Below are 27,181 nucleotides of genomic sequence, written 5' to 3'. Positions count from 1 at the left end.
ACTTGCACAACCAGAATTGGTCAGAGCAGGAAATAGGTATAATGCATATATACCTAACGTCGTTCTCTCCACTTGTCTTCTTCCCACAGATAAAGCAGTTAACTTCATCCTGCCCCGAAGACCAACAGTAAGTGGCAATTTGTTTATTTTTAAAGTGAACATTTTACTGTGACAAAGTACTTAATGCCTTGCCAGTGAAAAAACGATACCTAGTAAATGACTCTGTGGTTTTCAAGACTGTTGATAACCTATATTGAGAGTAATGATCTTAAGCTATTCTATTCTTTTTAAGCTAAGAAAGTAACATATAGCTCTAATATTAACAAAAAGCACTTTTATCTAATGTAATAAATTAGTTTTTACCTTTTGTTCTAAAATAAGCAATATAATTAATTCCTATGTCTGTGAATTTTGGAAACAATTATACCAGAACTTCCTTTAATGCAAAAATAAAAAACTATGGTTATATGTGTGTTCATACTTCCACGATAATAACTTAAGGAACACATTTGAGACAGTTCTAATGAGGTGGATGAACCCAGAGCCTATGATATAGAGTGAAGTAAGTCAGAAAAAGAAAAGCAGATGTTGTATATTAATGCATATATATGGAATCTAGAAAGATGAACTTATTTGCAGGACAGCAATGGAGACACAGATACAAAGAACAGACTTGGGAGAAGGAGAGGGCGGGAGGAATTGCAAGAGTAACATTGAAACACATACATTACCATATGTAAAATAGATAGCCAGTGGGAATTTGCTGTGTGACTCAGGGAGCTCAAACTCCTTGCTCTGAGACAACCTAGAGGGGTGGGGTGGGGTGGGGTGAGAGGTAGGAGGGAGGTTCAAGAGGATGGGGATAGATGTATACCTATGGCTGATCATGTTGATGTATGACAGAAACTAACACAATATTGTAAAGCAATTATCCTCCAATTAAAAATTTTTAATAAATGAATAAAATAATTTTACTAGTATTAACATATATGGACATTATATAATATAGACATTATTAAAATAAGTATAGGAAGCTATTGCTAATAGTTTTAAATCCACCAAAACAAAGTAATAGCACCAATCTTGAGACAAAAATATTCTAAAGATTATCAACCTAAGATAAAATATCCCCTATGAAATGCAGTCAAAAAAAAAAAAATTAGAAACTTTTCCAACAAAAGTCAACCTTTTCAGGCATTTATGTTTATATAAGTGATTTAAATATAATATCAGTTGCATTATTTTATATAAGGAGGCAATTTCTATATAAAATTTTATATTCCTTGGCAAATAAGAAGTGATCCTAGATAAGCAGATATCAAGAAACCACATACCTGCCTCTGATGACCTGTGAGCAGCTATTCACTTCAGAGAGGAAAGGTTTTACTTTAAAATCATTTTATATTAATGCTTTTCTCCTCTGTGGCTAACTAGCATCCAGGAAGCTTAGGGAAGACATACTATTGCCAGAGAAGATTTCGTGATCCCACTTCTGCTGTTTAAAACCAAAACCTACAATGTCTACCTATATGATTCACACTCTGGAGAAGAATCAAAGGAAATTAAACTGATTTCAAGTTTCAAGTCTGGGAGCTCCTCTACAATAATAAGGCTTCTGAATTGAGGTCAGATTTGTAAGAGGAAGAGATAAATTGTGAGGAGGAGTGTCAGAACTCTTGAGTAATGTTTAAATCCACATAGTGCTAAGAATTCTAGTAACGTTTTTCAGTAAATTCAAGCAAAGAGGAGAGAATTAATCTTTGGGAACAAAAAATAATTGCTTTCTGGGAACTGTCCATGTAGCTGTTGTTATTTAGATATCTTTGTAGATTTCTAAATAAGATGAAGTCTAAAAGGTTTGCAAACTCTTATAGGCTGCTTTCCATTTCACATGTAAGTGGTGAGATGAAAGAATGTGTTATAGTGAAGATTAAATATTACATTAAACTATATTTGAAAAATAATGCATCCTATAGTTTTCTGATGTCTTCCCTGGTGGCTCGGTTGGTAAAGAGTCTGCCTGCAATGCAGGAGACCCAGATTCAATCCCTGGGTCGGGAAGATTCCCTGGAGAATAAAATGGCAACCCACTCCAGTATTCTTGCCTGGAGAATTCCATGGACAGAGGAGCCTGGTGGGCTACAGTCTATGGCGTCACAAAGAATCAGACATGACTGATTGACTAATACTTTCACTTCACATAGTTTTCTGAGCTGTGGTTAGGTATATAAGTGTGTCTCTAACTATAATGTACACATCATGTACACATGTATTAATACTTTTCATGTCTCTTGCATCTTCTGCATTGACAGGAAGATTCTTTACCACTGTGCCACCTGGGAAGTCGCCATATAATGGCACCATTATACATGGCTCACTCAGGGCAAGGGGCTTCCTGCCTGTTCACAATAGCCTATAGATTGCACAAGGTGGTACATTATTCAATAATTTTGGTTCATTTTCATACTTATACTAGCTTTCTTGGGTCATATGGCAAAAATATACTAGAACAGACTTAATCCCAGAATCCTTTCCATTTGCTGCCACTCCTTAGGTTCATTTTAGGAAGAAACAGCATTGAGAGGAAGTAGTTATACTAATTCATACTCACATAACCCTAGGGGGTGAGATGGAATAGGTGTATGAATGTAATAGCAATGTAGAATAGCCCATACATTTCTTTGCATCTGATGAAGGTTATGTTCCCCTGATGCTATCTTGCTGATACATAGCCCCAGGACAGGTGGCTAGTTCTATTGCTACAGAATTTTGCAATAATGGGGAAGCAATGATTATCTTGAGGCAAGAGCAAAAATTAAAAGGCTTGGCTATCGCTACACACTCAGGCCAGCTACTGCCTCAGGATGCAACCTCTTCCTCCACTTCACACCCATCACACACACATCAACACATACACACTAGAGGTCACGAGAGACTTACTTCTCCCCGGATTTTCTTCCTATCTTTTTGATATTTCTTGAAAGTCATGATTCTATTTTGCTTCTGTCATTCCTTCCATATCCATGTTGGAGTGAAACAAGAAGCCCGCCTATTTTGACATCCTGACTAGAATAGAAACCTAAAAATTTCCTTTGTAAACGGATCCTTTTATGAACTCTCTTCTTAAGAAAAAGCACATTCTCCTTAGTTTATAATTTGAAAATTCTTATTTCCACAAGATAGACTTATAAGGGAATGTTTGCTTGCATAATTTTTATAAATGTGCTTTTTATCTTCTAATAAGCAGTGATATCATGTCATTAGAGAAAATAATATTTTCTTTTTCAAGTGAGTGTTTCAAACTTAGCAAAGAGCCTAACATCAAGGTGAGAAAGAAATAATATATTACAGTTTAACTGTATTATATGCATTTTCACTTCAAAAAGACTTGTTCTGCTCTTAGTCATAAGATATTAGGGCTTCGCAGGTAATGCTGGTGGTAAAGAATCCACCTGCCATTGCAGGAGACGTCAAGAGATGCAGGTTCAACTCCTGAGTCAGGAAGATCCCCCTGGAGGAGGGCATGGCAACCCACTCCAGTATTCTTGCCTGGAGAATTCCCAGGGAAGACAAACCTGGCAGGCGACAGTCCACAGGGTCACAAAGAGTCAGACGTGACTGAAGCAACTTAGCATGCACATGTAAACCATCAACACTTGGAATTAGAAAATTTTCAAATCTTCTATTTGGCTTTTCTCTAGTCACACTTAGGAGAGATGACTAATCACCTGAAAAGGAAAATGATGAAAAGCAGAAGGAAAATCATGTAAGGAAAGCTGCAATGACTTCTACACAGCAAAATAACTTTTTAAGGGAAATGAGTGAAAAGGAAACTAAAGTTTGTTACTAAGTAAATAGCAGCTGAAACATATAACTACATACATTTAGAAATCATCTACATGCAAGCAGAGAACAGAAACAAGCAGATATTTTTCCTAGTTCTTTCCATTGATTTCGGTGTGACTGTACCAAACATAACTGCAAGTAAATCATATCTGATCTGTACGTTCTATTTAAGGAGGCCGCTGAAAAAGAGAGGTGGAATGGAGCTAAAAGCATTGGTCTTACAGTTGCTGATGGACCTTTATTATATTTACATCATCTGACATACTTATTTCCAGAGCCTTGTGCTATACTGGATTTTTTCCTCTCCTTCTCCAAAAGCACCAGAATGGGTCACAGCAAAAGAAAAAGAAAACCTTTCCCTCCACTTTTGCACACATTTGGAAAGGTTCAACAAGTTCATATTCTAGGTGCTTGAATCATGAGCTACCCTAATGATATGCTGAGGGTCAGAGAGTGAATGAGAATCATATTCTGTTAACTTGAATATGTCCAGTATATTCTAGCCTGCTGTCATGGATAGTGTGCAAAACTTGATTACTGTCTGTTAAAGGAAAGAATAATAACTGAGTGTTACTGGCTTGCAGAAAAAGAAGGACCCGTTTTTCTCTTTGGCTTTCAATTCTCCTCGAGGCCTGCTTGAGCCCATTCCCTAAGGAATGTACATGTCCAGGGACACTAACCTAAGAAAGAATCCTCTGGAGACTTAGCTTCTGAAGCTCCACCACTAAGCACATAAGGCATTTAAAAGAATGAAAATAGTAGTCTGTCCTTTCCACATTCACAGTCAAATTATAGAAAAAAAAGTCAAAAGTACATGAAAAAATTGAGAGAAATAAGATCTTGCAGATGGGTCAGGGAAAATGAGTATATAATCAAAACTTTACGTGGTAAGTTTTAAAGGCTCCCATCCGGTGGCAAGATCAGTGTTTTTGGAGTTAACTTGTGAGTTTCTTTGGGAAGAGGCACTTAGAAATGTTTTTGAAGGATGTGGCTAGAATCCAGGGTTGAGGATTAATATAATCTAAGGCGTTAACAGCATATGATCAAAGGATAACTAAAGAAGCCTGGCTAGAGTTAAGGAAAATAAAAAATAAAAAAAGATTATCTAGTGAATGACGTCGCAGGTTGGATCCTCCAGGAACAATATCTGAGAGATGGAAAGTTTATCAGGAAATGTACTTGAGATCAATTCCTTTGGGAGGGAGTCAGGGGGAAGCAAAATTAGGCAAAGGAGTGATGTAGTCTCATTGGAGGCTTCAGCCAGGCGACTACTTCTGAGTAGTTCAGAAGTTGGGATGATGTTTCAGAGTTGTCTCTACTTGGAACGAAGAGGTCAGGCCTTTATATCCCACATCAGACAGCCATATGATGAGGGTGAATTAGGAAGAGAGCATGACCTTGGGCCAGGAGGCTGCCTTCAGCAAAGCCAATCCCTGAAGAGCCTGAGAGCTGAGAGATCTCTGCTGGGAGAGCAAGCATCCTAAATAATAATAAAAATAGTAATGATAATGCTAGGATGTGTGGGTATATGTTGATTTTTTCATGTTTTCAGATTGCTTTGATGTTATTTATCTTCTAAAACATCACAAAATCCCTGTGAGGTGACCCTATGTCACCATATTCTAATTTGATAAGTGAATATTTTCAATTTTATGTAACTAGTTAAAGATGAGCTGGGTAAAACAGTATCACCAATGATAACAACAAAATCCCAGACTTGTCAACACTTACGGCACTCTCTTTCCTTCATGACAATACCAGGTACCAAAGTTTAGATTTGCTCAGTAAAGGGCCAGGTGTCCCTGAAAAATTCAAATGGCTCTTTTTAATATTAAATTTATGTATCTGCTTTATAGAAACAAGTTCATTTTTCTTTCCCTATTTTTCCTTTTCTGTCTTCATATTTTCATTCCTTTCACCCACCTCTTCCTTTTGCCCACCTAAAATCTAAACAAAATCAACCTTTTCCTATTGCTGTGAGTGAAATTTTAATGGTATAGAAGAGCTTAAAATTTCAAAACACTGTAGAAACACTTCTATAATTTGTATCCTTCATAGAACCCTTATAGGAATAAGCTATCAGTTTTGTGATTTCCAATCCAATTAAATCCCTTCTCATTCTAGTTATTAAACAGACAAAAATACTTCATTAAAATGCCAACAAAGTCCTCTATTATTTCAACAAAGTTACATAAATGAGGGTTATTATAATGGCCTATGTTTTGAAGTCAAGAAGGATATCCTAAGAAAATATTATTTGCACTCTCCAAGTCTTAGAAGTTTTATATTTGAAAGACAACAGAAAATAATTGATTTAATTGTTAATATTCTAATTTTTTTCTAATTTTCTCAAATGTGTTCAGTCATTTATTAGCTATTTATCAGCTGCAAAAAGATTTATATTAATAGTAATGTAGGACTATTTTTGTCAAGGCAGAATGCTTGACATTCTTACCCAGAACTCCACACCTCCCAAAAGTATGATACTATTTAGTGGGAAGTGGTTATTGAGGTTAAAAAAAATCCCAAGTAGCCTCAATCTGGCAATGAGTCTGTCAGAAGGTTACTTAACATCTCTGTGTCTCATTTCTTCACTTACAGAAACATCATAATGCCTAAACCATTAGCTTCACCAGGTGGCAAAAAGAGCAACTAAGACAATAAATCTGAGAAAAGTCAGAGGCACTTTTCCAAGAGTGCCTTCACAACAATTACTTGAATTATAGTAATACAGACTGGTTCAGATGGTAAAGAACCCTCCTGCAATGCAGGAGACCCAGGTTTGATCCCTGGGCTAGAAGATCCCCTGGAGAAGGGGGTGGCTACCCACTCCAGAATTCTTGCCTGGAGAGTTTCATGGACAGAGGAGCTTGGCAGGCTGCAGTTCATGGGGTCACAAAAAGAGTCAAACATGACTGAGCAACTAACACTTTCACACTTTTCACTTCACAGACTCGTTATAGGAAATGCAGAGAAGAAAATAACACCTTTTCACACGAGAATGAATTCATTCTTTTGTATTTTTGTTTAATTTTATTTCCTGTTTGCCTAGCTTTTTGTCTGATCATTTTGTAAGAGAATGGTCTGAGGTTCTATTTTTGCTGCTGTCCTCCAGGTGAATCATAATGTCTGCATTCCCAAACTCCTGAGCATCAAGGTCTCCCATATCACTATGCAATACAATTTCTTCTGTTCAGTTCAGTTCAGTTCAGTTCAGTCGCTCAGTCGTGTCCGACTCTTTGCGACCCCATGAATTGCAGCACGCCAGGCCTCCCTGTCCATCACCAACTCCCAGAGTTCACTCAGACTCACATCCACAGAGTCAGTGATGCCATCCAGCCATCTCATCCTCTGTCATCCCCTTCTCCTCCTGCCCCCAATCCCTCCCAGCATCAGAGTCTTTTCCAATGAGTCAACTCTTTGCATGAGGTGGCCAAAGTACTGGAGTTTCAGCTTTAGCATCATTCCTTCCAAAGAAATCCCAGGGCTGATCTCCTTCAGAATGGGCTGGTTGGATCTCCTTGTAGTCCAAGGGACTCTCAAGAGTCTTCTCCAACACTACAGTTCAAAAGCATCAATTCTTCGGCGCTCAGCCTTCTTCACAGTCCAACTCTCCATCCATACATGACCACAGGAAAAACCATAACCTTGACTAGACGGACCTTTGCTGGCAAAGTAATGTCTCTGCTTTTCAATATGCTATCTAGGTTGGTCATAACTTTCCTTCCAAGGAGTAAGCGTATTTTAATTTCTTCTGTTACCCTATATTACAAGGAGTAAGCATCTTTTAATTTCTTCTGTTACCCTATATTCAAACTGGTCCCAGGACGTCCCTGCTGGTCAACGGCTAAGACTTAGTGCTCTCAACACAGGGGGCCCAGGTTCGATCCCTGGCCAGGAAACTAGGTGCCACAGGCCACAACCAAGAGTTTGCATGCTGCAACTAAGACCCAAATCAGGCAAATAAATAAATATTAGGAAAAAAACTGACCCCAAAGAAACCTGTGTCATAGAGCTTTTGTCATCTATCCGTGAGAAAAGCCAAGGTATATTGCAATATGGATGATGAGTGGCAGTCAGTAAACACTTAACATAGATATGCAGCTTCAGATTTCCAATGACTACATGTTATGGGCCTTGGAATGCACTTGAAGCTAATCTGATCCTCAATATACATGAGAAAGTATATTAGTCTGCTGGGGCTGCTATTACAAAATACCACAGATCGGGTGGCTTGAGCAACAGAAATTTATTTTCTCACAATTCTCACCTGAGACCAAGGTGCCAGTATGGTCAGTTTCTGTTGAGACTTCTCTTCCCGACTTACAGAGAGCCACCTTCATGGCACACTCACATGGGCTTTTCTCTGGGTTCATGGAGACAAGAGAGACAGACAGAGAGAGGGCTTGAATGTCTCTTCTGAACTGAACACTAATTCTGTGAATTAGAACACATTCTTATAACCTCATTTAATCTTAATTACTTATTTAGGGGCCCTGATGTAAATATAGCCACATTGGGGGATTCCATTCAGCTCAGTTCAGTTGCTCATTCGTGTCCAACTCTTTGCAACCCCATGAATCGCAGCACGCCAGGCCTCCCTGTCCATCACCAACTCCCCGGAGTTCGCTCAGACTCACGTCCATCGAGTCAGTGATGCCATCCAGCCATCTCATCCTCTGTCGTCCCCTTCTCCTCCTGCCCCCAATCCCTCCCAGTGTCAGTCTTTTCCAATGAGTCAACTCTTCGCATGAGGTGGCCAAAGTACTGGAGTTTCAGCTTTAGCATCATTCCTTCCAAAGAAATCCCAGGGCTGATCTCCTTCAGAATGGGCTGGTTGGATCTCCTTGTAGTCCAAGGGACTCTCAAGAGTCTTCTCCAACACCACAGTGCAAAAGCATCAATTCTTCGGTGCTCAGCTTTCTTCACAGTCCAACTCTCACACCCATACATGACAACTGGAAAAACCATAGCCTTGACTAGACAGACCTTTGTTGACAAAGTAATGTCTCTGTTTTTCAATATGCTATCTAGGTTGCTCATAACTTTTCTTTGAAGGAGTAAGTGTCTTTTAATTTCATGGCTGCAGTCACCATCTGCAGTGAATTTGGAGCCCACAAAAATAAAGGCTGACACTGTTTCCCCATCTATTTCCCATGAAGTGATGGGACCAGATGCCATGATCTTAGTTTTCTGAATGTTGAGTTTTAAGCCAACTTTTTCACTCTCCTCTTTCACCTTCATCAAGAGGCTTCTTAGTTCCTCTTCACTTTCTGCCATGAGGGTGGTATCATCTGCCTATCTGAGGTTATTGATATTTCTCCCAACAGTCTTGATTCTAGCTTGTGCTTCTTCCAGCCCAGCATTTCTCATGATGTACTCTGCATATAAGTTAAATAAGCAGGGTGACAATATACGGCCTTGACGTACTCCTTTTCCTATTTGGAACCAGTCTGTTGTTCCGTGTCCAGTTCTAACTGTTGCTTCCTGACCTGCATACAAATTTCTCAAGAGGCAGATCAGGTGGTCTGGTATTCCCATCTCTTTCAGAATTTTCCACAGTTTATTGTGATCCACACAGTCAAAGGCTTTGGCATAGTCAATAAAGCTAAAGTAGATATTTTTCTGGAACTCTCTTGCTTTTCCAATGATCCAGCGGATGTTGGCAATTTGATCTCCAGTTCCTCTGCCTTTTCTAAAAGCAGTTTGAACATCTGGAAGTTCACGGTTCACGTATTGGTGAAGCCTGGCTTGGAGAATTTTGAGCATTACTTTACTAGCATGTGAGATGAGTGCAATTGTGTGGTAGTTTGAGCATTCTTTGGCATTGCCTTTCTTGCATCATCTTTCAGGATTTGAAATAGCTCAACTGGAATTACATCACCTCAGAATTAGAGCTTCAATATATAAATTTTGGAAGGGCCCATACTTTTTCACAGAAGGCTAATCACCTCCCATGTATCATTTGATGTTCCACTTTTTTCAAAAAAACTTAACTTCAAAATATAAACATTTTCCTTGTTACAAAATCATCATAAAATAACTTTTATGTCTAATATGCTTAAGCAAAATAATGTGTTTGAATTTAGACATTTTACCCCTGTGATACTGAATATTTAATTCATTACAATATTTACCTTTATAAATATTAATGTGATGAAAAAATATGCCTAAAGCTTTACCAGTGTATATTATTATTTCCTGGGTATTCCAAGAAGTTGAATTAGTGAGGCAAATGATGTGAATATATTAAGGGTGTTCATAGGATTGGGTTGGTATTAATAATACCTTGAAATGTAAGAACTGTATCTTTTATTTTTAGAACCAGAAAGAGAATGTTGCCTTTTTGGAATTTAAGACATTGTAATAAAGAGAAAGATTTGAATGGGAATGAATGGGGACACTGGGCAGAGTTGAAGAGAGCTGTTGAAATTACCAAAGAAAAGCATTTACTCCTTAGTGTATTTACCTAGGGCTCTAGGAAATGCAAGCAATGAGCCAGAGCTCTGACCGGAAAGAAGTGGCATATGTTCGCCGGTAATCCGAGATGTTAATTGGGGTTATAAAGGATTAAGCAAGGTGTAAGGAAACCAGCAAGGGCTAGTCGTTCCTTTTTTTTTTTTTAATGTCCTCTCCCTCCTGAAACTCCTGAACCTCCCACCCACCTCCCTCCCCTCTAGGCTGTTGCAGAGCCCCAGATTGAGTTCCCTGAGTCATATTGCAAATTCCCATTGGCTATCTATTTACATATGGTAATATATGTTTCCATGTTACTCTTTGCATACATTCCACCCTCTCCCTCCGTCTTCTCCCCACCCCTCTACCGTGTCCATAAGTCTGTTCTCCATGTGTGTGTCTCCACTGTGTGCTTTGTGCTGAGTTGCTTCAGTCATGTCCGACCCTTTGCGGCCCCATAGGCTGTAGCCCACCAGGCTCCTCTGTCCAGGCAACAATACTGGTGTGGGTTGCCATGCCCTCCTCCAGCTGTCTCCCCACCACTGCCCTGCCATGCAAATAATTTCCCCCGGACCATCTTTCTAGATTCCATATATATGTGTGTGTGTTGTTTTATCACAGTTGGGAAGTGTGAAGAAGCCATCCCTAGCACCTGGAGAATAGTTATATGGAAAAACTGTGGAACTAGGGCAGAATTGGACTTCCCTTGTGGCTCAGTGATGAAGAATCCGCCTGCCAGTGTAGGCGACATGGGTTGGATCCCTGGGTCAGGAAGATGCTCTAGAGAAAGAAATGACAACCCACTCCAATATTCTTGCCTGAGAAATCCTATGGACAGAGGAGCCTGGCGGGCTACAGCCCCTGGGGTCACGAGAGTCAGGTACAACTTAGCGACAACAACAGGGTAGAAGTGAGTTATTCATCATCAACATTCAATCCAGTGTTTCCATTTGTTCTTTACTGTCCCCATTGGAGGTTCAGGTCTGGGGCCAAAGCCATCATCATTCTATTGACTCCTGGTGACACAGCCTCTTTTGTTCATGTCAGCTGATGAATCTGGTGTAACTGAGATCCTTGCTCTGTGTGTTTTGTTTTTCCCCTGTGTTCCTCAGAAGCTCATGCACTAAAGATCCCAATGCGGGTCTTTGTTCCTTTGTTTTGTTTTCCCAGCGATGGCATTATTCACGGTGGTTTTGTTCCTGGCTGCTGTGTGGCTTCCATTCTTTCCTGCAAAGGGACAGGTATGGTCAAGGGTAAAAATCTTTTCACAACAACTCATGCAACTTTGAGGGCTCAGTGTTTGAAAGTAAAAAAGACTGGAGTGTCTGGTACATCGCAAAGTACTTCTCAGTTGCTCACTGCGCTAAAGTCTAAGGCTGTGGCAACCAACATGGTAGCTTCTAGCCCCGCGAGGATATGCAACGCGGGAAATATGGATAGTGCGAGTTGAGCCCTGCATAAATTCAATACAGTATGATTCAGTGAACAAAATGGAGGTAAAAATCTCATTAATAATTTTAATATGATCACATAATAAACATTGTAATATATTCATCAAGTGATATATATTATACTTAACAATTTAGTATGTTTATTTTTTTTAATTAAAATCATACGTGATGCCTTAATTATATTTCTATTGACAGCACTAGTTTGTGGATTTAAAAGCCAATGATACTTCTCCTGTCCCAAGATCTTTTCTGATTTACTTTTATTTAATACATTTCAACGTGACTCCCACAGAAAATTAGCAACATATTTATATGATCTCAAATTAGCAAAACTTCTTCCCACACATCACCACATTTAATTTTCATAATTACCCTGTGAGAATAATTTTAAATTAAAAGGCAAGAAAATTTACTAAAGATATTAAGTATTTTGATTTTGCCCATAATTTTACAATTAGTATATGTTAGGTAAGATGTTCTAATTATTTCTAATATGCTGCTTCACTTTAATAATCTCCCAAACAGGATCAGTCATGTTCTCCAATGATTGGTGTGGAGATGCCCATATAAGGTGTTGACCTCCTGATCAGAGAACCTCTGAATGTGAGGAGCTTTGGCCACTGCTGTCTGTTCCTCCACCCACTCTGGGCACACAAGATTAGCTAGGACTCCTCAGACCACAGGTTTCTGACATTGCATTTAACCTCATTAGGCATTTACAAATATAGCTATTGTGTTACCATAATCAAAATTTCAATCCAAATACAATATATTCATCAGCTAGGGCTTCGTTCAAGTCATTTGCTGTGTTCCCAATTTCTTCCCTGAAGATTCCTTCCATGGCCCTTTCCAGTCCCCTGTTACGTGTCCAGTCCATCTCCCAGTCTTTATTGATAAAAGTATTTAAAAGGGAGATATCATTTGGGTCCTTTACACCAGTAAATGTCTCTTGATCAGATACTCTACACACCCTCTGCCCAGAGCATCTTCTCCAGATGCTTAGAAAACACAATTTATCTCTCAGTATCCCAGTCCAGACCATATGTTGTGAAATCTTTTCTAAGCTCAGTCAAGAAGAATTAATCCCTCCTCCCTTTATATCTAGTAGATCCCTCCTATCATTTCAGTTATCAGGTCATAATTATCTATTTATGTCATATTGCCTATCCAATATAAACTCTTTAAGGATGAATAGATACCATCTTTTATCCATTGTACTCTCAACACTTTTCCTATCACCTGTCACTTAATAAAAACTTTATCGATGATCATTTTTAAAACCAACAAACAAAAGACATATCTTCTTCAATAGAATTTATCTACAAAGCAAGATAGGGTAAGAAGCAGGAAATAATGACTTTTCAGAAACCAAATTTTGATATGCTTTGAAATGAAACTACATTTTTCAGAGTCAAAAGGACATATCCAGGGAGCTATTTTACAATTTGATATATTTAGGTTAGTGCAAAAGTAATTGTGGTTTTGCATTGTTGAACTTTGCTATTTGATATTGGAATAATACACTCTTAAATAAATATGGTTAAGCATACATCATTTTAATATGCATTTATCAAATTTTTTTGCTAATCACATTGCTTGCTGTTTATTTTGTATTTATTTTAGACTAGGGAAATGATGTTAGACAAAAAGCAAATTTGAGCAGTTTTCCTATTTGAGTTCAGAATGGGTTGGAAAGCAATGGAGATAACTCTCATCATCAACAATGCATTTAGCCCAAAAACTGCTAAGAATGTACAGTGCACTTTTTCGCAACGGGTTTGCCGCCAGGACACAGGTGTCGTGAAAACCACCGTTAAACCTAAGCCAAAATGGGAAAGGAGAAGACCCACATCAACATCGTTGTCACTGGGCACATAGATTCAGGGAAGTCTACCACGACTGGCCATCTGATCTACAAATGTGGCGGGATCGACAAGAGAACAATTGAAAAGTTCCAGAAGGAGGCTGCCAAGATGGGAAAGGGCTCCTTCAAATATGCCTGGGTCTTGGACAAACTTAAAGCTGAACGTGAGCGTGGTATCACCATTGATATCTCCCTGTGGAAATTTGAGACCAGCAAGTACTATGTTACCATCATTGATGCCCCAGGACACAGAGACTTCATCAAAAACATGATTACAGGCACATCCCAGGCTGACTGTGCTGTCCTGATTGTTGCTGCTGGTGTTGGTGAATTTGAAGCCAGTATCTCCAAGAACGGGCAGACCCGTGAGCATGCCCTTCTGGCTTACACTCTGGGTGTGAAACAACTAATTGTTGGCGTTAACAAAATGGATTCCACTGAGCCACCCTACAGCCAGAAGAGATACGAGGAAATTGTTAAGGAAGTCAGCACCTACATTAAGAAAATTGGCTACAACCCCGACACAGTAGCATGTGTGCCAGTTTCTGGATGGAATGGTGACAACGTGCTGGGGACAAGTGCTAATATGCCATGGTTCAAGGGATGGAAAGTCACCCATAAGGACGGCAGTGCCAGTGGAACCACCCTGCTTGAAGCTCTGGATTGCATTCTGCCACCAACTCGCCCAACTGACAAACCCTTGCGTTTGCCTCTCCAGGATGTCTATAAAATTGGTGGTATTGGTACTGTCCCTGTGGGTCGTGTGGAGACTGGTGTTCTCAAACCTGGCATGGTGGTCACCTTTGCTCCAGTCAATGTAACAACTGAAGTGAAGTCTGTAGAAATGCACCATGAAGCATTGAGTGAAGCCCTTCATGGGGACAATGTGGGCTTTAATGTCAAGAACGTGTCTGTCAAAGATGTCCATCGTGGCAATGTGGCTGGTGACAGCAAAAATGATCCACCCATGGAAGCTGCTGGCTTCACAGCTCAGGTGATTATTTTGAACCATCCAGACCAAATCAGTGCTGGATATGCACCTGTGCTGGATTGTCACACAGCTCACATTGCTTGCAAGTTTGCTGAGCTGAAGGAGAAGATTGATCATTGTTCTGGGAAAAAGCTGGAAGATGGCCCTAAATTCTTGAAATCTGGTGATGCTGCCATCATTGATATGGTTCCTGGCAAGCCCATGTGTGTCGAGAGCTTCTCTGATTATCCTCCCCTGGGCCATTTTGCTATGTGTGACATGAGACAGACAGTCGCTGTGGGTGTCATCAAAGCAGTGGACAAGAAGGCAGCTGGAGCTGGCAAGGTCACCAAGTCTGCCCAGAAAGCTCAGAAGGCTAAATGAATATTATCCCCAATACCTGCCACCCCAGTCTTAATCAGTGGTGGAAGAACAGTCTCAGAACTGTTCGTCTCAATTGGCCATTTAAGTTTAATAGTAAAAGACTGGTTAATGATAACAATGCATCGTAAAACCTTCAGAAGGAAAAGAGAATGTTTTTGTGGACCATATGTTTTGTGTGTGGCAGTTTAAGTTATTAGTTTTTAAAATCAGTACTTTTTAATGAAAACAACTTGACCAAAAATCTGTCACAGAATTTGAGACCCATTAAAAAAAGTTTAATGAGAAAAAAAAAAAAAAAGAATGTACAGTGCAGCAATGGCTCAAGAAGTTTTGCAAAGGATACAGGAGCCTTGAAGATGAGGAGCACAGTGGCCAGCCATCAGAAGTTGATTGACCAATTGAGAGCATCATCAAAGCAGATCCTCTTAAAACTACATGAGAATTTGCCAAAGAACTCAACATTGACCCTTCTATGGTCATTCAGCATTTGAAGCAAATTGCAAAGATGAAAAAGCTCAGTTAATGGGTGCCTCTTGAGCTGACTGAAAATAAAAAATATCATCGTTTTGAAGTGTCATCCTCTCTTTTTCTATGCAACAACAACAAACCATTTCTCGATAGAACTGTGACATGCAACAAAAAGTGGATTTTATACAACAACTGGCAATGACCAGCCCAGTGGTTGGACTGAGAAGAAGTTCCAAAGCAATTCCCAAAACCAAACTTGCACCCCAGAAAGATCATGGTCACTGTCTGGTGGTCTGCTGACTATGTGATACACTGCTGCTGCTGCTGCTGCTAAGTTGCTTCAGTTGTGTCCGATTCTGTGTTACCCTATAGACGGCAGCCCACCAGGCTCCCCCATCCCTGGGATTCTCCAGGCAAGAACACTGGAGTGGGTTGCCATTTCCTTCTCCAATGCATGAAAGTGAAAGTGAAGCCACTCAATCATGTCCGACTCTTAGCGACCTGGTGGACCGCAACCAACCAGGCTCCTCCATCCATGGGACTTTCCAGGCAAGAGTACTGAAGTGGGTTGCCATTGCCTTCTCCTATCCGATACACTACAGCTTTCTGAATCCCAGCAAAACCATTACATCTGAGAAGTATGGTCAGCAAATCGATAAGATGTACTGAAAACTGCAACACCTGTGGCTGACACTGGTCAACAGAAAGGACCCAGTTCTTCCCCACAACAACACATGAGCACATGTTGCACTACCAACACTTCAAAAGTTGAACAAATTGGGCTATGAAGTTTTGCCCCATCTGCCATATTCACCTGACCTATCGTCAACCAACTACAATTTCAAGCATCAAGACAACGTTTTTGCAGGGAAAATTCTTCTGCAACCAGAAACAGGCAGAAAATGCTTTCCAAGGGTTCACTGAATCCCAAAGCAAGTATTTTTATGCTACAGGAATAAACAAACTTATTTTTTGTTGGCAAAAAATGTGTTGATTGCACTGGTTCCTATTCTGATTAGTAAAGATGTATTTGAGCCTAGTTATAAGGATTTAACAGAGAAGGCAATGGCACCCCACTCCAGTACTCTTGCCTGGAAAATCCCATGGATGGAGGAGCCTGGTAGGCTGCAGTCCATGGGGTCGCCAGAGTCGGACACGACTGAGCGATTTCACTTTCACTCTTCACTTTCATGCATTGGAGAAGGAAATGGCAACCCACTCCAGTGTTCTTGCCTGGAGAATCCCAGGGATGGGGGAGCCTGTTGGGCTGCCGTCTACGGGGTCACACAGAGTTGGACACGACTGAAGCAACTTAGCAGCAGCAGCAGCAGCATAATGATTTAAAATTCATGGTCTGAAACCACAATTACTTTTATACAGAGATTGGTATTTCACATTGGCTGCTGCTGCTGCTGCTAAGTCGCTTTAGTCGCATCCTTGCTAATTTAGGAATCGATAGCTGGGAAAGCGCCCAGTCTGGGAGTACCATGCATTCAATATTGGTCCCTGTCTTTAGGAACATACAAACAGGCAGGGGAAATGGACACATAATGAGATCGTGGCAATAAAGTGTGGTGAGACCCATGTTCACAGTATTTGTAGAACTTTGAGGAGACTTAGCACTGGGGCAGGGGGAGAATAACTTATCCCAGGGTGTCAGGGAAATCAGCAAAAGGCCCTGTCTGGGCTTACAAAATTTTGCTCATGTACATATAGCATCAGACTCTTCTGTAAATTGAAGTCACCAAATTGTTCAGACTTTCTGAGAACTATTCACACACCCTACTCTACCTCCAGACTCAAGCCTTCCCAACATACATGCAATGATACACCAAAAATATCAGCACCTGACTTAATATCCTGTTAATTATATTTCTGTTACTAAAAGGAACAAAGTCAGCAATAGTTCATTAATTGGAATGGCATTGCTCCCTCCAAATTGCTTTGGAGATTTTTTTGTAATATTGTTAAACTGTCTTTTGAGAGACCCCATAAAGTCTGTCACATAATAGGTAGAATTATTTACTGGAGTATTGAGTGCACTTGGACTCCACCTAAACATGGTTTCCCTAAATACACACAGCGTGTCAGTTCAAGGTTCCCCGAACATCTAAAACAAGGGTTCCCAACCTCCAGGATCTAGGGTGGAGCTGATGTCATAACAATAGAAATAAAGTGCATAATAAGGTAATATCCTTGAATCATCCTGAAACCATCTCCGACTCCCCAGGTCCATGGAAACATTGTCTTCCACGAAACTGGTCCCTGGTGCCTGAAAGGTTGGGGACCACTGGTCTAAAAGGAGCCACCTACCTCCACCCTTATCACTCCCTTTCTGCAGCCTGATTGAGTGTGAATGAGAATGTTCAGTGGCTCCAATCTTGTAACTTTGTCATTGTGTTTTCATTCATATGTCTAGAAAGCTCACACTGAGATGTCCCTTCATTCTAGAAAGTGACATTTATAGCTTCAGAGGTGTTTTTATTTTTTGACTGCACCATGCAACTTATGGAATCTTAGTTCCCTGAACAGTGATCAAACCCGTGCCCCCTGAAAAAGAAGCACAAAGTCATTGGACCACCAGGGAATTTCCATCGAGGCATTTTTAATCATCACGGCATGAATTACAGCCTGACTCTTAAGATTCAACACTCTTTCTTTCTTAAAAATTATAGTTTGGGCTCAGATTCATTGGCAGTGCTTAATAATACTGACTTGAACTGAACATGTCTGAAAATAATCTTTTTTCTCTTAAATTAACTTACACATTCTTCTATGCAATTTCAAAACTTTTAAAAACTAATCCTAAGCTGACTTTCCTTCAGGATCGACGTTTTGCTGATTTGTCAAACACCCTGAAAAATGTCCAAACTGAGATTGTAAACAAACACAATGACCTAAGGAGAGGAGTCTCGCCACCTCCCAGTAACATGCTGAAGATGGTAAGAAGCAGACACATAAAGAAAGTGGCTTGAGCTGGCTGTGGTAAGAGCTGGCACCTAGTAAATTACATCTCTTAAGAACCTTTCAGTTTTGGAAGTTCTGGCTCTGCTTTGTTATTTCATTTGAACTGTGTAATGGACAGGGAAGAAATTCTTCTTTTAAATTCCACATACTATTTTTTGCTTAAAAATCATACTTCCTCCTTCTATATTCTATTCACTAGAATAGTTTAATCTGTCAGAATCTATAATCTATCATGCGTATTTCAGAGTTTACCGTCTTTGAAAGTGGAATTTCTCCTCCTAAAAAGAAAACAATGCATCTACATACATACATATACAATCAGTATGAAGTTTCAGGGTGCCCATGGAACCCCTGAAGCCTCTCCATGAACCCTGCCGCTGAGGTTAGTATGTGCCTTCTGACCTTAGTAAGCTGACTTTTAGATACTTTCACTAGGCTTTTTCTGTTGTTTTTTATAAAAACAGCTTTCTCGTAACTTCTGTGGCCTGTGTGCTCCCTTCCTTCTATTTCCCCTCTGTACAGTCATAAGTACAACACCATCACCCACACCATCCTCATGATTAATGTCCACGCCACCTGGGCTGTAATTTATGACCTAGCCCTTTTCTAGAAGATATGTTATAAACAGGGGAAATCCAAGTTTTGTTAACTTTAAGGAAGAAAACATAAAAGTATCTTACCACTGCAAATGTTACCACTTCCTTCCCCCCAAAATGGCCAAACATCTTCTGAGGTGCCCTCTTGCCACTCTGAAAGGGCCTGTGCAAGTGAGGGGCCTTCATTAGCTCACTGTCTCATTAGTCTCCTAAATTTTGCTTTATTATAGTGAAGTAACTTGTCCAGTTTTAAGGGCTACTTAAATTGTGGGGGGCAGAAGTAAAAGCAAATCCTTAGATATCAGTGAGAGATGTCTTTCTGCTCAGTATTTCTTCTAACCCTAGGTTATTAGGGTTATTACCTTTTGATCTAGGGCAAATAACAGCCCACTTTTCTAGGTCCAGTACTGAAGGCCACATGTCTCCCAGATGTACTTACTAAAAAAAAAAAGGAACTAATAGTAAAGTATGCCAGCTCAGTACTATAGGAAAAATAATCTCAACATCTCCGTGTGTTGATCAATATTTAGAGAGGACTATTACTAAAAACTGAGGTGTGTCTACTGTGCCATCAAAAATAGACCATTAACTCTCCTAGATTTTTCGATTACTTAGGGTAGATGTACGATTTTGTGGAGAAGAAAAAGACATGTGAAAAAGATATCTGTGACTATCATGATAAGCAGAAGATGCACATAGAGAAATTTTGTACTCATATAGACTAGTCCACTATTCAAATCATAAAACTTATGCTCCTTTGTAATTTAAGTCATTGAGTGCATCTGTTTTTTCTCTTCTTGTTTTAGCAATGGAACACCACGGCAGCAGCAAACGCCCAAAATTGGGCAAACAAGTGCCTTTTCAAACACAGTAAGAAAGAGGATAGAAGAATAGGTATGTAATTTAATATTTTTGTTGAGTCCATGAACAAGCAAGACCATAAGGGCTATTTTTGACCTTACATTAAGAAAGCTTTATGAATAAATGTTGCTTCTAATGCTGCCTTTTTCAATTCAAAAACTCTCTGCAGGAGAAAGAACTCCGAGAAGTACCACATTGTGCGTGTTGTGTGTTTTATATTTTACAAAAACTGGCTCACACAATATCGTATTTGTGCCTCTTAACCATCCTCTAAGTAAAGCAGTCATGAGTCATCTCTTCCTCTATTTTATAAAATAGAAAACAGTTAGAGAGAAAACAGCTTTCATTTTTAAACCTATTTATATTTGTATTTATAACATATGTTTGATTAAATCATTTTGATGACAGAATGTCAAGTCTTTTGTATATTCTGGGTGCCTGCCATACAGTCATTACTATATAGATTAAAAACCTGTTAGACATGACTTCTGCATCAGGAAACAGAAACAATGAGATGAAATATCTTATTATTAAATATTAGATAAAATATTTACTGAAGTGATCAAAAATGACATAGATTTAGGCAAGCCCAATTTGAAAGAAGCAAATGACTTACCGGTTTTAAATGTAGAACTGTCATTGTTACTTGTATTTTTTTACTATAATTTAGCGAAATCAGGAAGAAGGATGACTATATTCGGTAGAAAATTGGAACAAATTTTCTTGAAGATCCCAATCTACTGTTAAAATCTTAGCTTCTTTCTTTCCTTCTTAAAGGATTTATCCAAGAGTAATTTAGTTTGCACTCCCTTAAAGTAGCATGTAGACATTATATTTAAAGCCATCTAATTCAAAATATTCAACTTGAAAATATATTGAGATATATATTGAAAATATCTTGAAATACTTCTGTTGTGCTACAAGGCACTTCTTTCCGAGTAAGAAAGTATTCTCAAAGAATAATTTGAGAATTTGGCCTGCAATGCTCTTATTTGCTTATTAAGGGGAGACTCATAATCTTTGAAAATATTGTCTCTTCTAGTGCCATTTGCTTCATATTGGGGTTTTTAATTAAAGGCTGAGTGCTAGCTTTTTTTCAAAGTTCATACAGAATAGCAATCATAAACATTTATTTAGGGTCCTATGTATAAAACAATCTTTGATGAATGTGAGCAAGAGTCAGAAATTGAGTTAGTCTCTGCCTTTAGCATGCAAAGCAGAGTATGCATTAATGCATACACTCATGAAAATTTAAAGTGTAAACAAATGAATCTAGGGAGAGCAGATACTAAAGAAAAAAAAAAACTTGATGTACTCAAAATTGTGCACATTGAGGCCATTCTTAAGGTGTTAAGCACATCTGGCTTCTTTCCAGCTTATAGCTGATGAGAAACTCCCTCATGGATTAACAGCTATGAGCGCTGCAAAGGACAGGGACTTTGAATGTTTTACGGCTCTCCCCATGAATGATCTGTTTCTTCTCAGGTACAAGGAACTGTGGCGAGAATCTCTTTATGTCAAGTTACCCTTCTACATGGTCTAATGCAATCCAAAGCTGGTATGATGAGGTCCATGATTTTGTTTTTGAAGTAGGGCCGAAGAGTCCTCAAGCAGTAATTGGACATTTCACCCAGGTAAGGGAACAGATAAAAACATTCTGACATCAATACTTTAAAAAGGAGGCTTCTCCAAATTTTGACTGATTCCAGTGTTGAACTGAAAGGAAGATCTCAAATGGGTAAAGAGCAGTTTTACTATGTTGTGGGTATTTCAGCCGTGAGCTGTCATTTGTCAAAAGCCTGCACACTTTGAATGCGGAAATATACCCTGTATTTTTCTTACTGCCTAAATGGATTAAATAGTGAATGTACATGGAAATGTAGTATTTTAAAAGATTTTTAGGGAATTTCCTGGCAGTCCAGCAGTTAGCATTCAGCACTTACACTGCAGTGGCCTGGCTTCCATCCCTGGATGGGGAACAAAGATCCTGTAAGCTGCATGGAGTGGCTAAAATAAAATAAAAATAAAAGGTCAGTACTTCTACTCAATAATTTAACTAAATATATTCATAAGGTATGCAGAAATACAATATATCAGTAACATTCTTTTCAGCTTTATATTTCTTATTAGAGTTTTTTAAATATATTTTCTTCTCTAATGCACTCTCTTATCTTCACTTATGTGCTCATAGATTGTTTGGTACTCATCTTTCCTCATTGGATGTGGAGTTGCCTACTGCCCCAAACAAAGTCTAAAGTACCTCTATGTTTGCCAATACTGTCCTGCGTAAGTATATGCTTTCCCGTTTGTTATCAATACATAATGCCTTCAGCGATCTAAGATTTGAACATTGTTATGTAATGGACAAACCAGACTTTTAAAAAAGAATTTTTCAGTAGAGGGGAGGAGGGAATAAAAGTTTAGAAGAGTTTTTTAAATTTGAGGCACAACCAATTTCTCCCTGTCTCTTGATGGATATGTTTACCTCTTGCCAGCATGTGGGGGTGCACAGGCTTACCAATTCCATCAAGTTTACTATGAGGTAGAAACTGTTACCACACTGAAATGCACTCTGTAAATTTTAGAGCCTTTTATTAGCCCATTTCGGCTCAGGCTGTTAGACTAGGGTCAAGAAAGTAAGTGCACATGTGAATTATTCTTACTTTGCATTGGGATCTGAGTACACTTGGGGAATGTTAGTTTTTCAGTCATTTGACATGATTTAAAACCCTGAAAGATATTTAGGTCCATATGATGATGGATGCTTCCCTTGGAGCATAAATTAAACTTAAAAAATGAAAAATGCTTGACATTTTGTATTTCAAATTTCAGTGGTAATATTGTTGGCAGACAACATGTCCCTTACCAAAAGGGAACACCTTGTGGCAGCTGCCCCAATCATTGTGACAACGGACTATGCAGTAAGTTTGAAACCATTAACTTGCTAATATAAATGACCTGACATGGCTAAGCATTAGAAAGTATTCTGAATGTAACCAACTTCAGCAATGCCTTCCTCCAAAAGGCAAAATTAAAATTATTCAACAGAGTGCCTTTAAGCAAAAAGTTTACACTGTTGAGAATTCTTACTTGCAATGAAGTCGGTTACTGTACATAACCTAAAGAAACATCTACCACCAATGTATATCTGTAGCTGTGTTGAACCCGTGACATATTGGCATATCTGAAAAACTTTCTGTGGGAATTAATCATTGCAACTGAATATGAACTTTCTTTTCATCAAAGTTAATGCCATTATAGCAAAGATGGAATTTTAAAAAGACAAATACGTACAAATATAAAGATGTGATACCACCGAATATGACTTAACCTGGAAAGACAAATTGAAAATTATAATTCCTTATATGTGAATGAGTTCATCATCCTAAATTCCTCATTTTTCCCATAGGGTAATTTAATCATCAAATTTAGTTTAATGAACACTTGTATTTTTGTCTGCTAATAACTTTTATATGCTTTTAAAATGTCAATCAAATCTGCTTATAGTGTTATTAGCTCACATAAACTTCAAATATATCTTAGCAAAAGGAGTGAAATTAATGTCATATAATGTCTTATTCCATGTTGTTGTTAACAGAGGTACAGCATTGGTATTTTTGTTTAGTTGGCGTATGTTATTATAACTATTGTTAACAATGCAATTAACCCATTAACTGAGATTTCTACCTTTTAAATGCATTCACCTAACTGAATTACAGCACTCTCTCTGGAAGAATTGCTCAGCCATAATTCAGAATAGTGATGATATCAAAGCTTTGTATAAATTAACTACAGAAGAAAATAATTACACCTGGGCTCAATACTATTTGTTGAGGAGCTCGGAATTTATCCTAGTAGTAACGAGCAACCAACTGAAAGATTTCAAATGGAAGAATGATGAAATCAGAATTTGTGTTTTACAAAGAGCTCCTGGCAATAGCATGCAGGAACAAATGGATGGGAATCCAGCTTGGAGACTGTTCAAAAACATGGGTTTAAAAGCAAATATCTTTATTCCATGAGGGCAAAATGAATGAAGAGAAATGGACAGTGATAAGAAATAGGAAGAATGTAGAAGAGCCAGTGATTCTTACCTGTGCTTGTTGCTCTCTGATGAAAACTAGGGGGAAAACATAATCAACTATACTTCAGTTTAAAAAGAAAGAGAGAGAAACTAGAAATATAGAAGGGAAGGAGTTCGGGTTAATTCCTAGTGCCTGGATTAAATTATGCCACTTCTCTGAGTCTGGGTGAAAGGAGGGGAGAGTTGGGAAGCAATACTATAAAACTGCCAAGTTTGTAGGTAGGATAATGTACTTGGCTTGAGATGTGTTGAGTCTGTGGCCACTGAGGGACATCTGAATGGAAATACCCAACAATCATGGTGTAATTTCCTTTTGTTTTTGCAACTTTGCACCCACATCTTCTTACAATGATTTCTTATTCCTGAAAGAAAGACTAGTAGTATTAGAGTCTACAGCAACAGAGTCCAATATAACTTTTTGCATTCATGGAAATGTTAAATAAGTGTACTGTCTCTTAAAGTAGCCCTTGGCCACATTGGTTATTGAGTAGTTAGAATGTAACTAGTATCACTAAGGACCTGAAATTTATATTTTATTTTATTTTAATTCAATTAGGTTTAAATGTAAGCAATCACCTGTCTAGTGCTGATCATTTCGGACAGTGCAGTTCTAGACAGATTCATTTAAATTCACCATACTCTGTTTTCTGAGGAAGGAAAAGAGGCCAATTCATTTTAGAAACATTTCAAAAGATTAAAATTTTAAAATAAACGATGAGCTAATTGATTAGTTTAACTAAGAGACCTTATGTGACCTTCAAGCTATGAAGTGCTCGTCACAGTGTGATGATGCCAACATGTTTGCTCAATTTTCTCTTTCTCACTCACATTGAATTCACTGTTTGTGTTGCTGCTGTGGAGGAAAATGATAATGAAGTGATTACTTTCTTTGCTTTTATTCCAGCCAATAGTTGTGAGTATGAAGATACCTATTCTAACTGTGCGTCTTTAAAGGAAACATGGACCTGTGCCTCTGATTTTGTGAAGACCAATTGCAAGGCTGCCTGCAATTGTCAAGGCAAAATTTATTAAATTCCAAGCACTGACCGAGCAGGGCTACATGATGGAAGGCTGCATCATCTACTCAGATTTGATATTTACTAACAAGGAAATCACAGACATGTTAGCTATAAATTTGATTTCAAGTAGTAAAGAGTCTTTTTCTCCTGGATCTGCTTTTTATTTTACAGAATTTTTTTTCATACAAAAAAAATTAATGTAACCTAATCTATGATAACAACTTTGGATTTTGATATCAATTGGGTGATGTAAATTTAATTGAATTTAATCAAGTTGAAGATTCTGAAAGTTGTATTCTCTTACAAATATGATCACTACAAATTTGAACTGAAATTGAGAATCATGTATAAAATCAACAAGCTACAAGTATATTTTGCATGGCACAGGGCATGTAGCCAATATTCTATAATAACTATAAATGGAGTATAACCTTTAAAAATTGCAAATGGCTATGTTGTACACCTGAAACATATAATAATTGTACATCAATTATACCTCAAAAAAGCCTGAGGAGGAGGTAAAGAGTTATATCAGAAAACTCGGGAGCCCCAAGGCCTGGGAGATGGGACAGAGGAAGCTGATTTAAAACTCACTTTTCAGCTCCTACAAGCAATGCCCAGACCAGCTCGCCTGCCAGTCTAGGGGTGTTCTCCCAGGCTCCAAGGCTTCCTGCTTCTCCTCCATCTCTCAAAACCTGGCTTGGGGCCCTTGGCTTGAGAGTAACCCCATGCTGGGGATGTGCTAAGTCAAAAGAAAGAAAGAAAGAAAGAAATTGAGAATCATATTTCTAGAACGAGATGTATGAAAAGGTCAGAATGTGGTATCATTGTCTCATGAATCCTGAACTACAGTCCTCATTCCCAGTCCCAATTTATAGCTAAACATGTTCAAAGATACATATGCTATCTTTAATTCTTCCTCTCCCAGCCACCTTCTTCCCACTGATGTCTCCCATTTTTACAATTAAATTCAAATCATTCTTCCTAAGGTAGCCTCCATCTTCATTTTGCCAAAATCAGTGAAGACTTTTGGGTCTTCATCTGCATAAATTGCACAGTAGAATATGACCATGCCTTCCTTTTAAAGTCTCTCTTCTTTTATACAAATCTTCCTTAAAAAAAAATTCAAAATAACATATTTTGAATATACCTCTTCCTTCAGGAGGTAGAACTTTGTCCACCCGCTATTGAGTCTGTGCTGAACTTTGGGACTCGCTTCCAAAGCGGAAGGTATGAACAGTGGAGAAATCTGGCAAATAACATCTTAACTAAGTGATCAAAATTCCACATCATTACTGACTCAGCAATGAGCCATATGGATTCACATATCACCGTATATGATATAATTAGAAGAGATATCACTTCTGTGGTGCTCTTTGCAACCCCAGTCTTATTATGCAATAAAACATCAAGCAAACCTAAATAGAAAATACCTTGATCAGGACTCCTCAAAGCTGTCAAAATCATGAGCAATAAGGAAATTCTGAGAAAACATTACAGACCAGAGGAGAATAAGGAGACAGAACAACGAAATACAATGTGGTACCTTGTATCAGATCCTGGAACAGAAGAGGGACATTAATGGAAAATTGATGAAATCTGAAAAAGATCCAGGGTATTTTTAACAACAGTGTTGGTTTCTTAGTCTTGATCAATGTACCAGAGAGATGTAAAATGTTAATGTCAGGGGAAACTGTAACTGGGTCGAGAGTGTATGGGAATTCTCTGTACTATATTAGCTAAATTTCTGTAAACCTAAAAATACTCCAAAATAAAAATGTTAGTTACTCAGTCGTGTCAAACTCTTTGTGACCCCATGGACTGTAGCCTGCCAAGCTCCTCTGTCCGTGGGATTCTCCAGGCATTCCCTTCTCCAGGGGATCTTCCTGACCCAGAGACTGAACATGAGTCTCCTATATTGCAGGAAGATTCTTTGCTATCTGAGCCCTAATAAAAGGTGCATTACAAAATTCTTTATTCCTTGGTTCCATGACACTTCATACTTTTCCTCCAGATTATCTGGTTTTTCTTTCTTGGACTTCCCCTGCCCCCCCACCCCACTCCCATCGCCCCTTGCTCCTACCACCAGCCATCAGGTTTCAATTCCTCTATTCCATTGCTAAATGATTTTTCTTTTCCATGGGCCTTTCAGATACTGTAAATGATTGGAATGTCAAATCAGACTCACTGGTTTATCCAGTGTCAAGCTTCACTT

The 27,181-nt window shown here is 38.7% G+C and overlaps 1 protein-coding gene and 1 pseudogene across 1 annotated transcript; both read left to right on the top strand.

Annotated features, from left to right (window-relative positions):
- LOC109577348 (cysteine-rich secretory protein 3-like) lies at window positions 1–26,757 on the top strand. The gene is made up of 8 exons (XM_019986264.2): window positions 1–127; window positions 11,473–11,543; window positions 18,265–18,381; window positions 19,809–19,896; window positions 21,349–21,497; window positions 22,055–22,149; window positions 22,696–22,784; window positions 24,852–26,757. The coding sequence occupies exons 2-8, from the start codon at window positions 11,475–11,477 to the stop codon at window positions 24,977–24,979; spliced, it is 735 nt and encodes a 244-aa protein (XP_019841823.2). The 5' UTR covers window positions 1–127; window positions 11,473–11,474; the 3' UTR covers window positions 24,980–26,757.
- On the top strand, window positions 13,511–15,272 carry LOC109577347 (elongation factor 1-alpha 1 pseudogene; annotated as a pseudogene).
- Window positions 26,758–27,181: the final 424 nt, after the last annotated feature.

Source organism: Bos indicus, chromosome 23 (genome assembly GCF_029378745.1).
Source record: "Bos indicus isolate NIAB-ARS_2022 breed Sahiwal x Tharparkar chromosome 23, NIAB-ARS_B.indTharparkar_mat_pri_1.0, whole genome shotgun sequence".
NCBI lineage: Eukaryota > Metazoa > Chordata > Mammalia > Artiodactyla > Bovidae > Bos > Bos indicus.
The sequence above is the reverse complement of the archived record's forward strand: the minus strand, read 5'-3'. Positions and strand labels throughout refer to the sequence as shown.

Bases quoted from the DNA above. Each gene is read 5' to 3' on its own strand.
- LOC109577348 (XM_019986264.2), top strand. From the start codon at position 11,475: ATGGCATTATTCACGGTGGTTTTGTTCCTGGCTGCTGTGTGGCTTCCA. The intron at 19,897-21,348 runs GTATGTAATTTA...GTTTCTTCTCAG, and splicing joins GAAAGAGGATAGAAGAATAG to GTACAAGGAACTGTGGCGAG. The intron at 22,785-24,851 runs GTAAGTTTGAAA...CTTTTATTCCAG, and splicing joins TTGTGACAACGGACTATGCA to CCAATAGTTGTGAGTATGAA.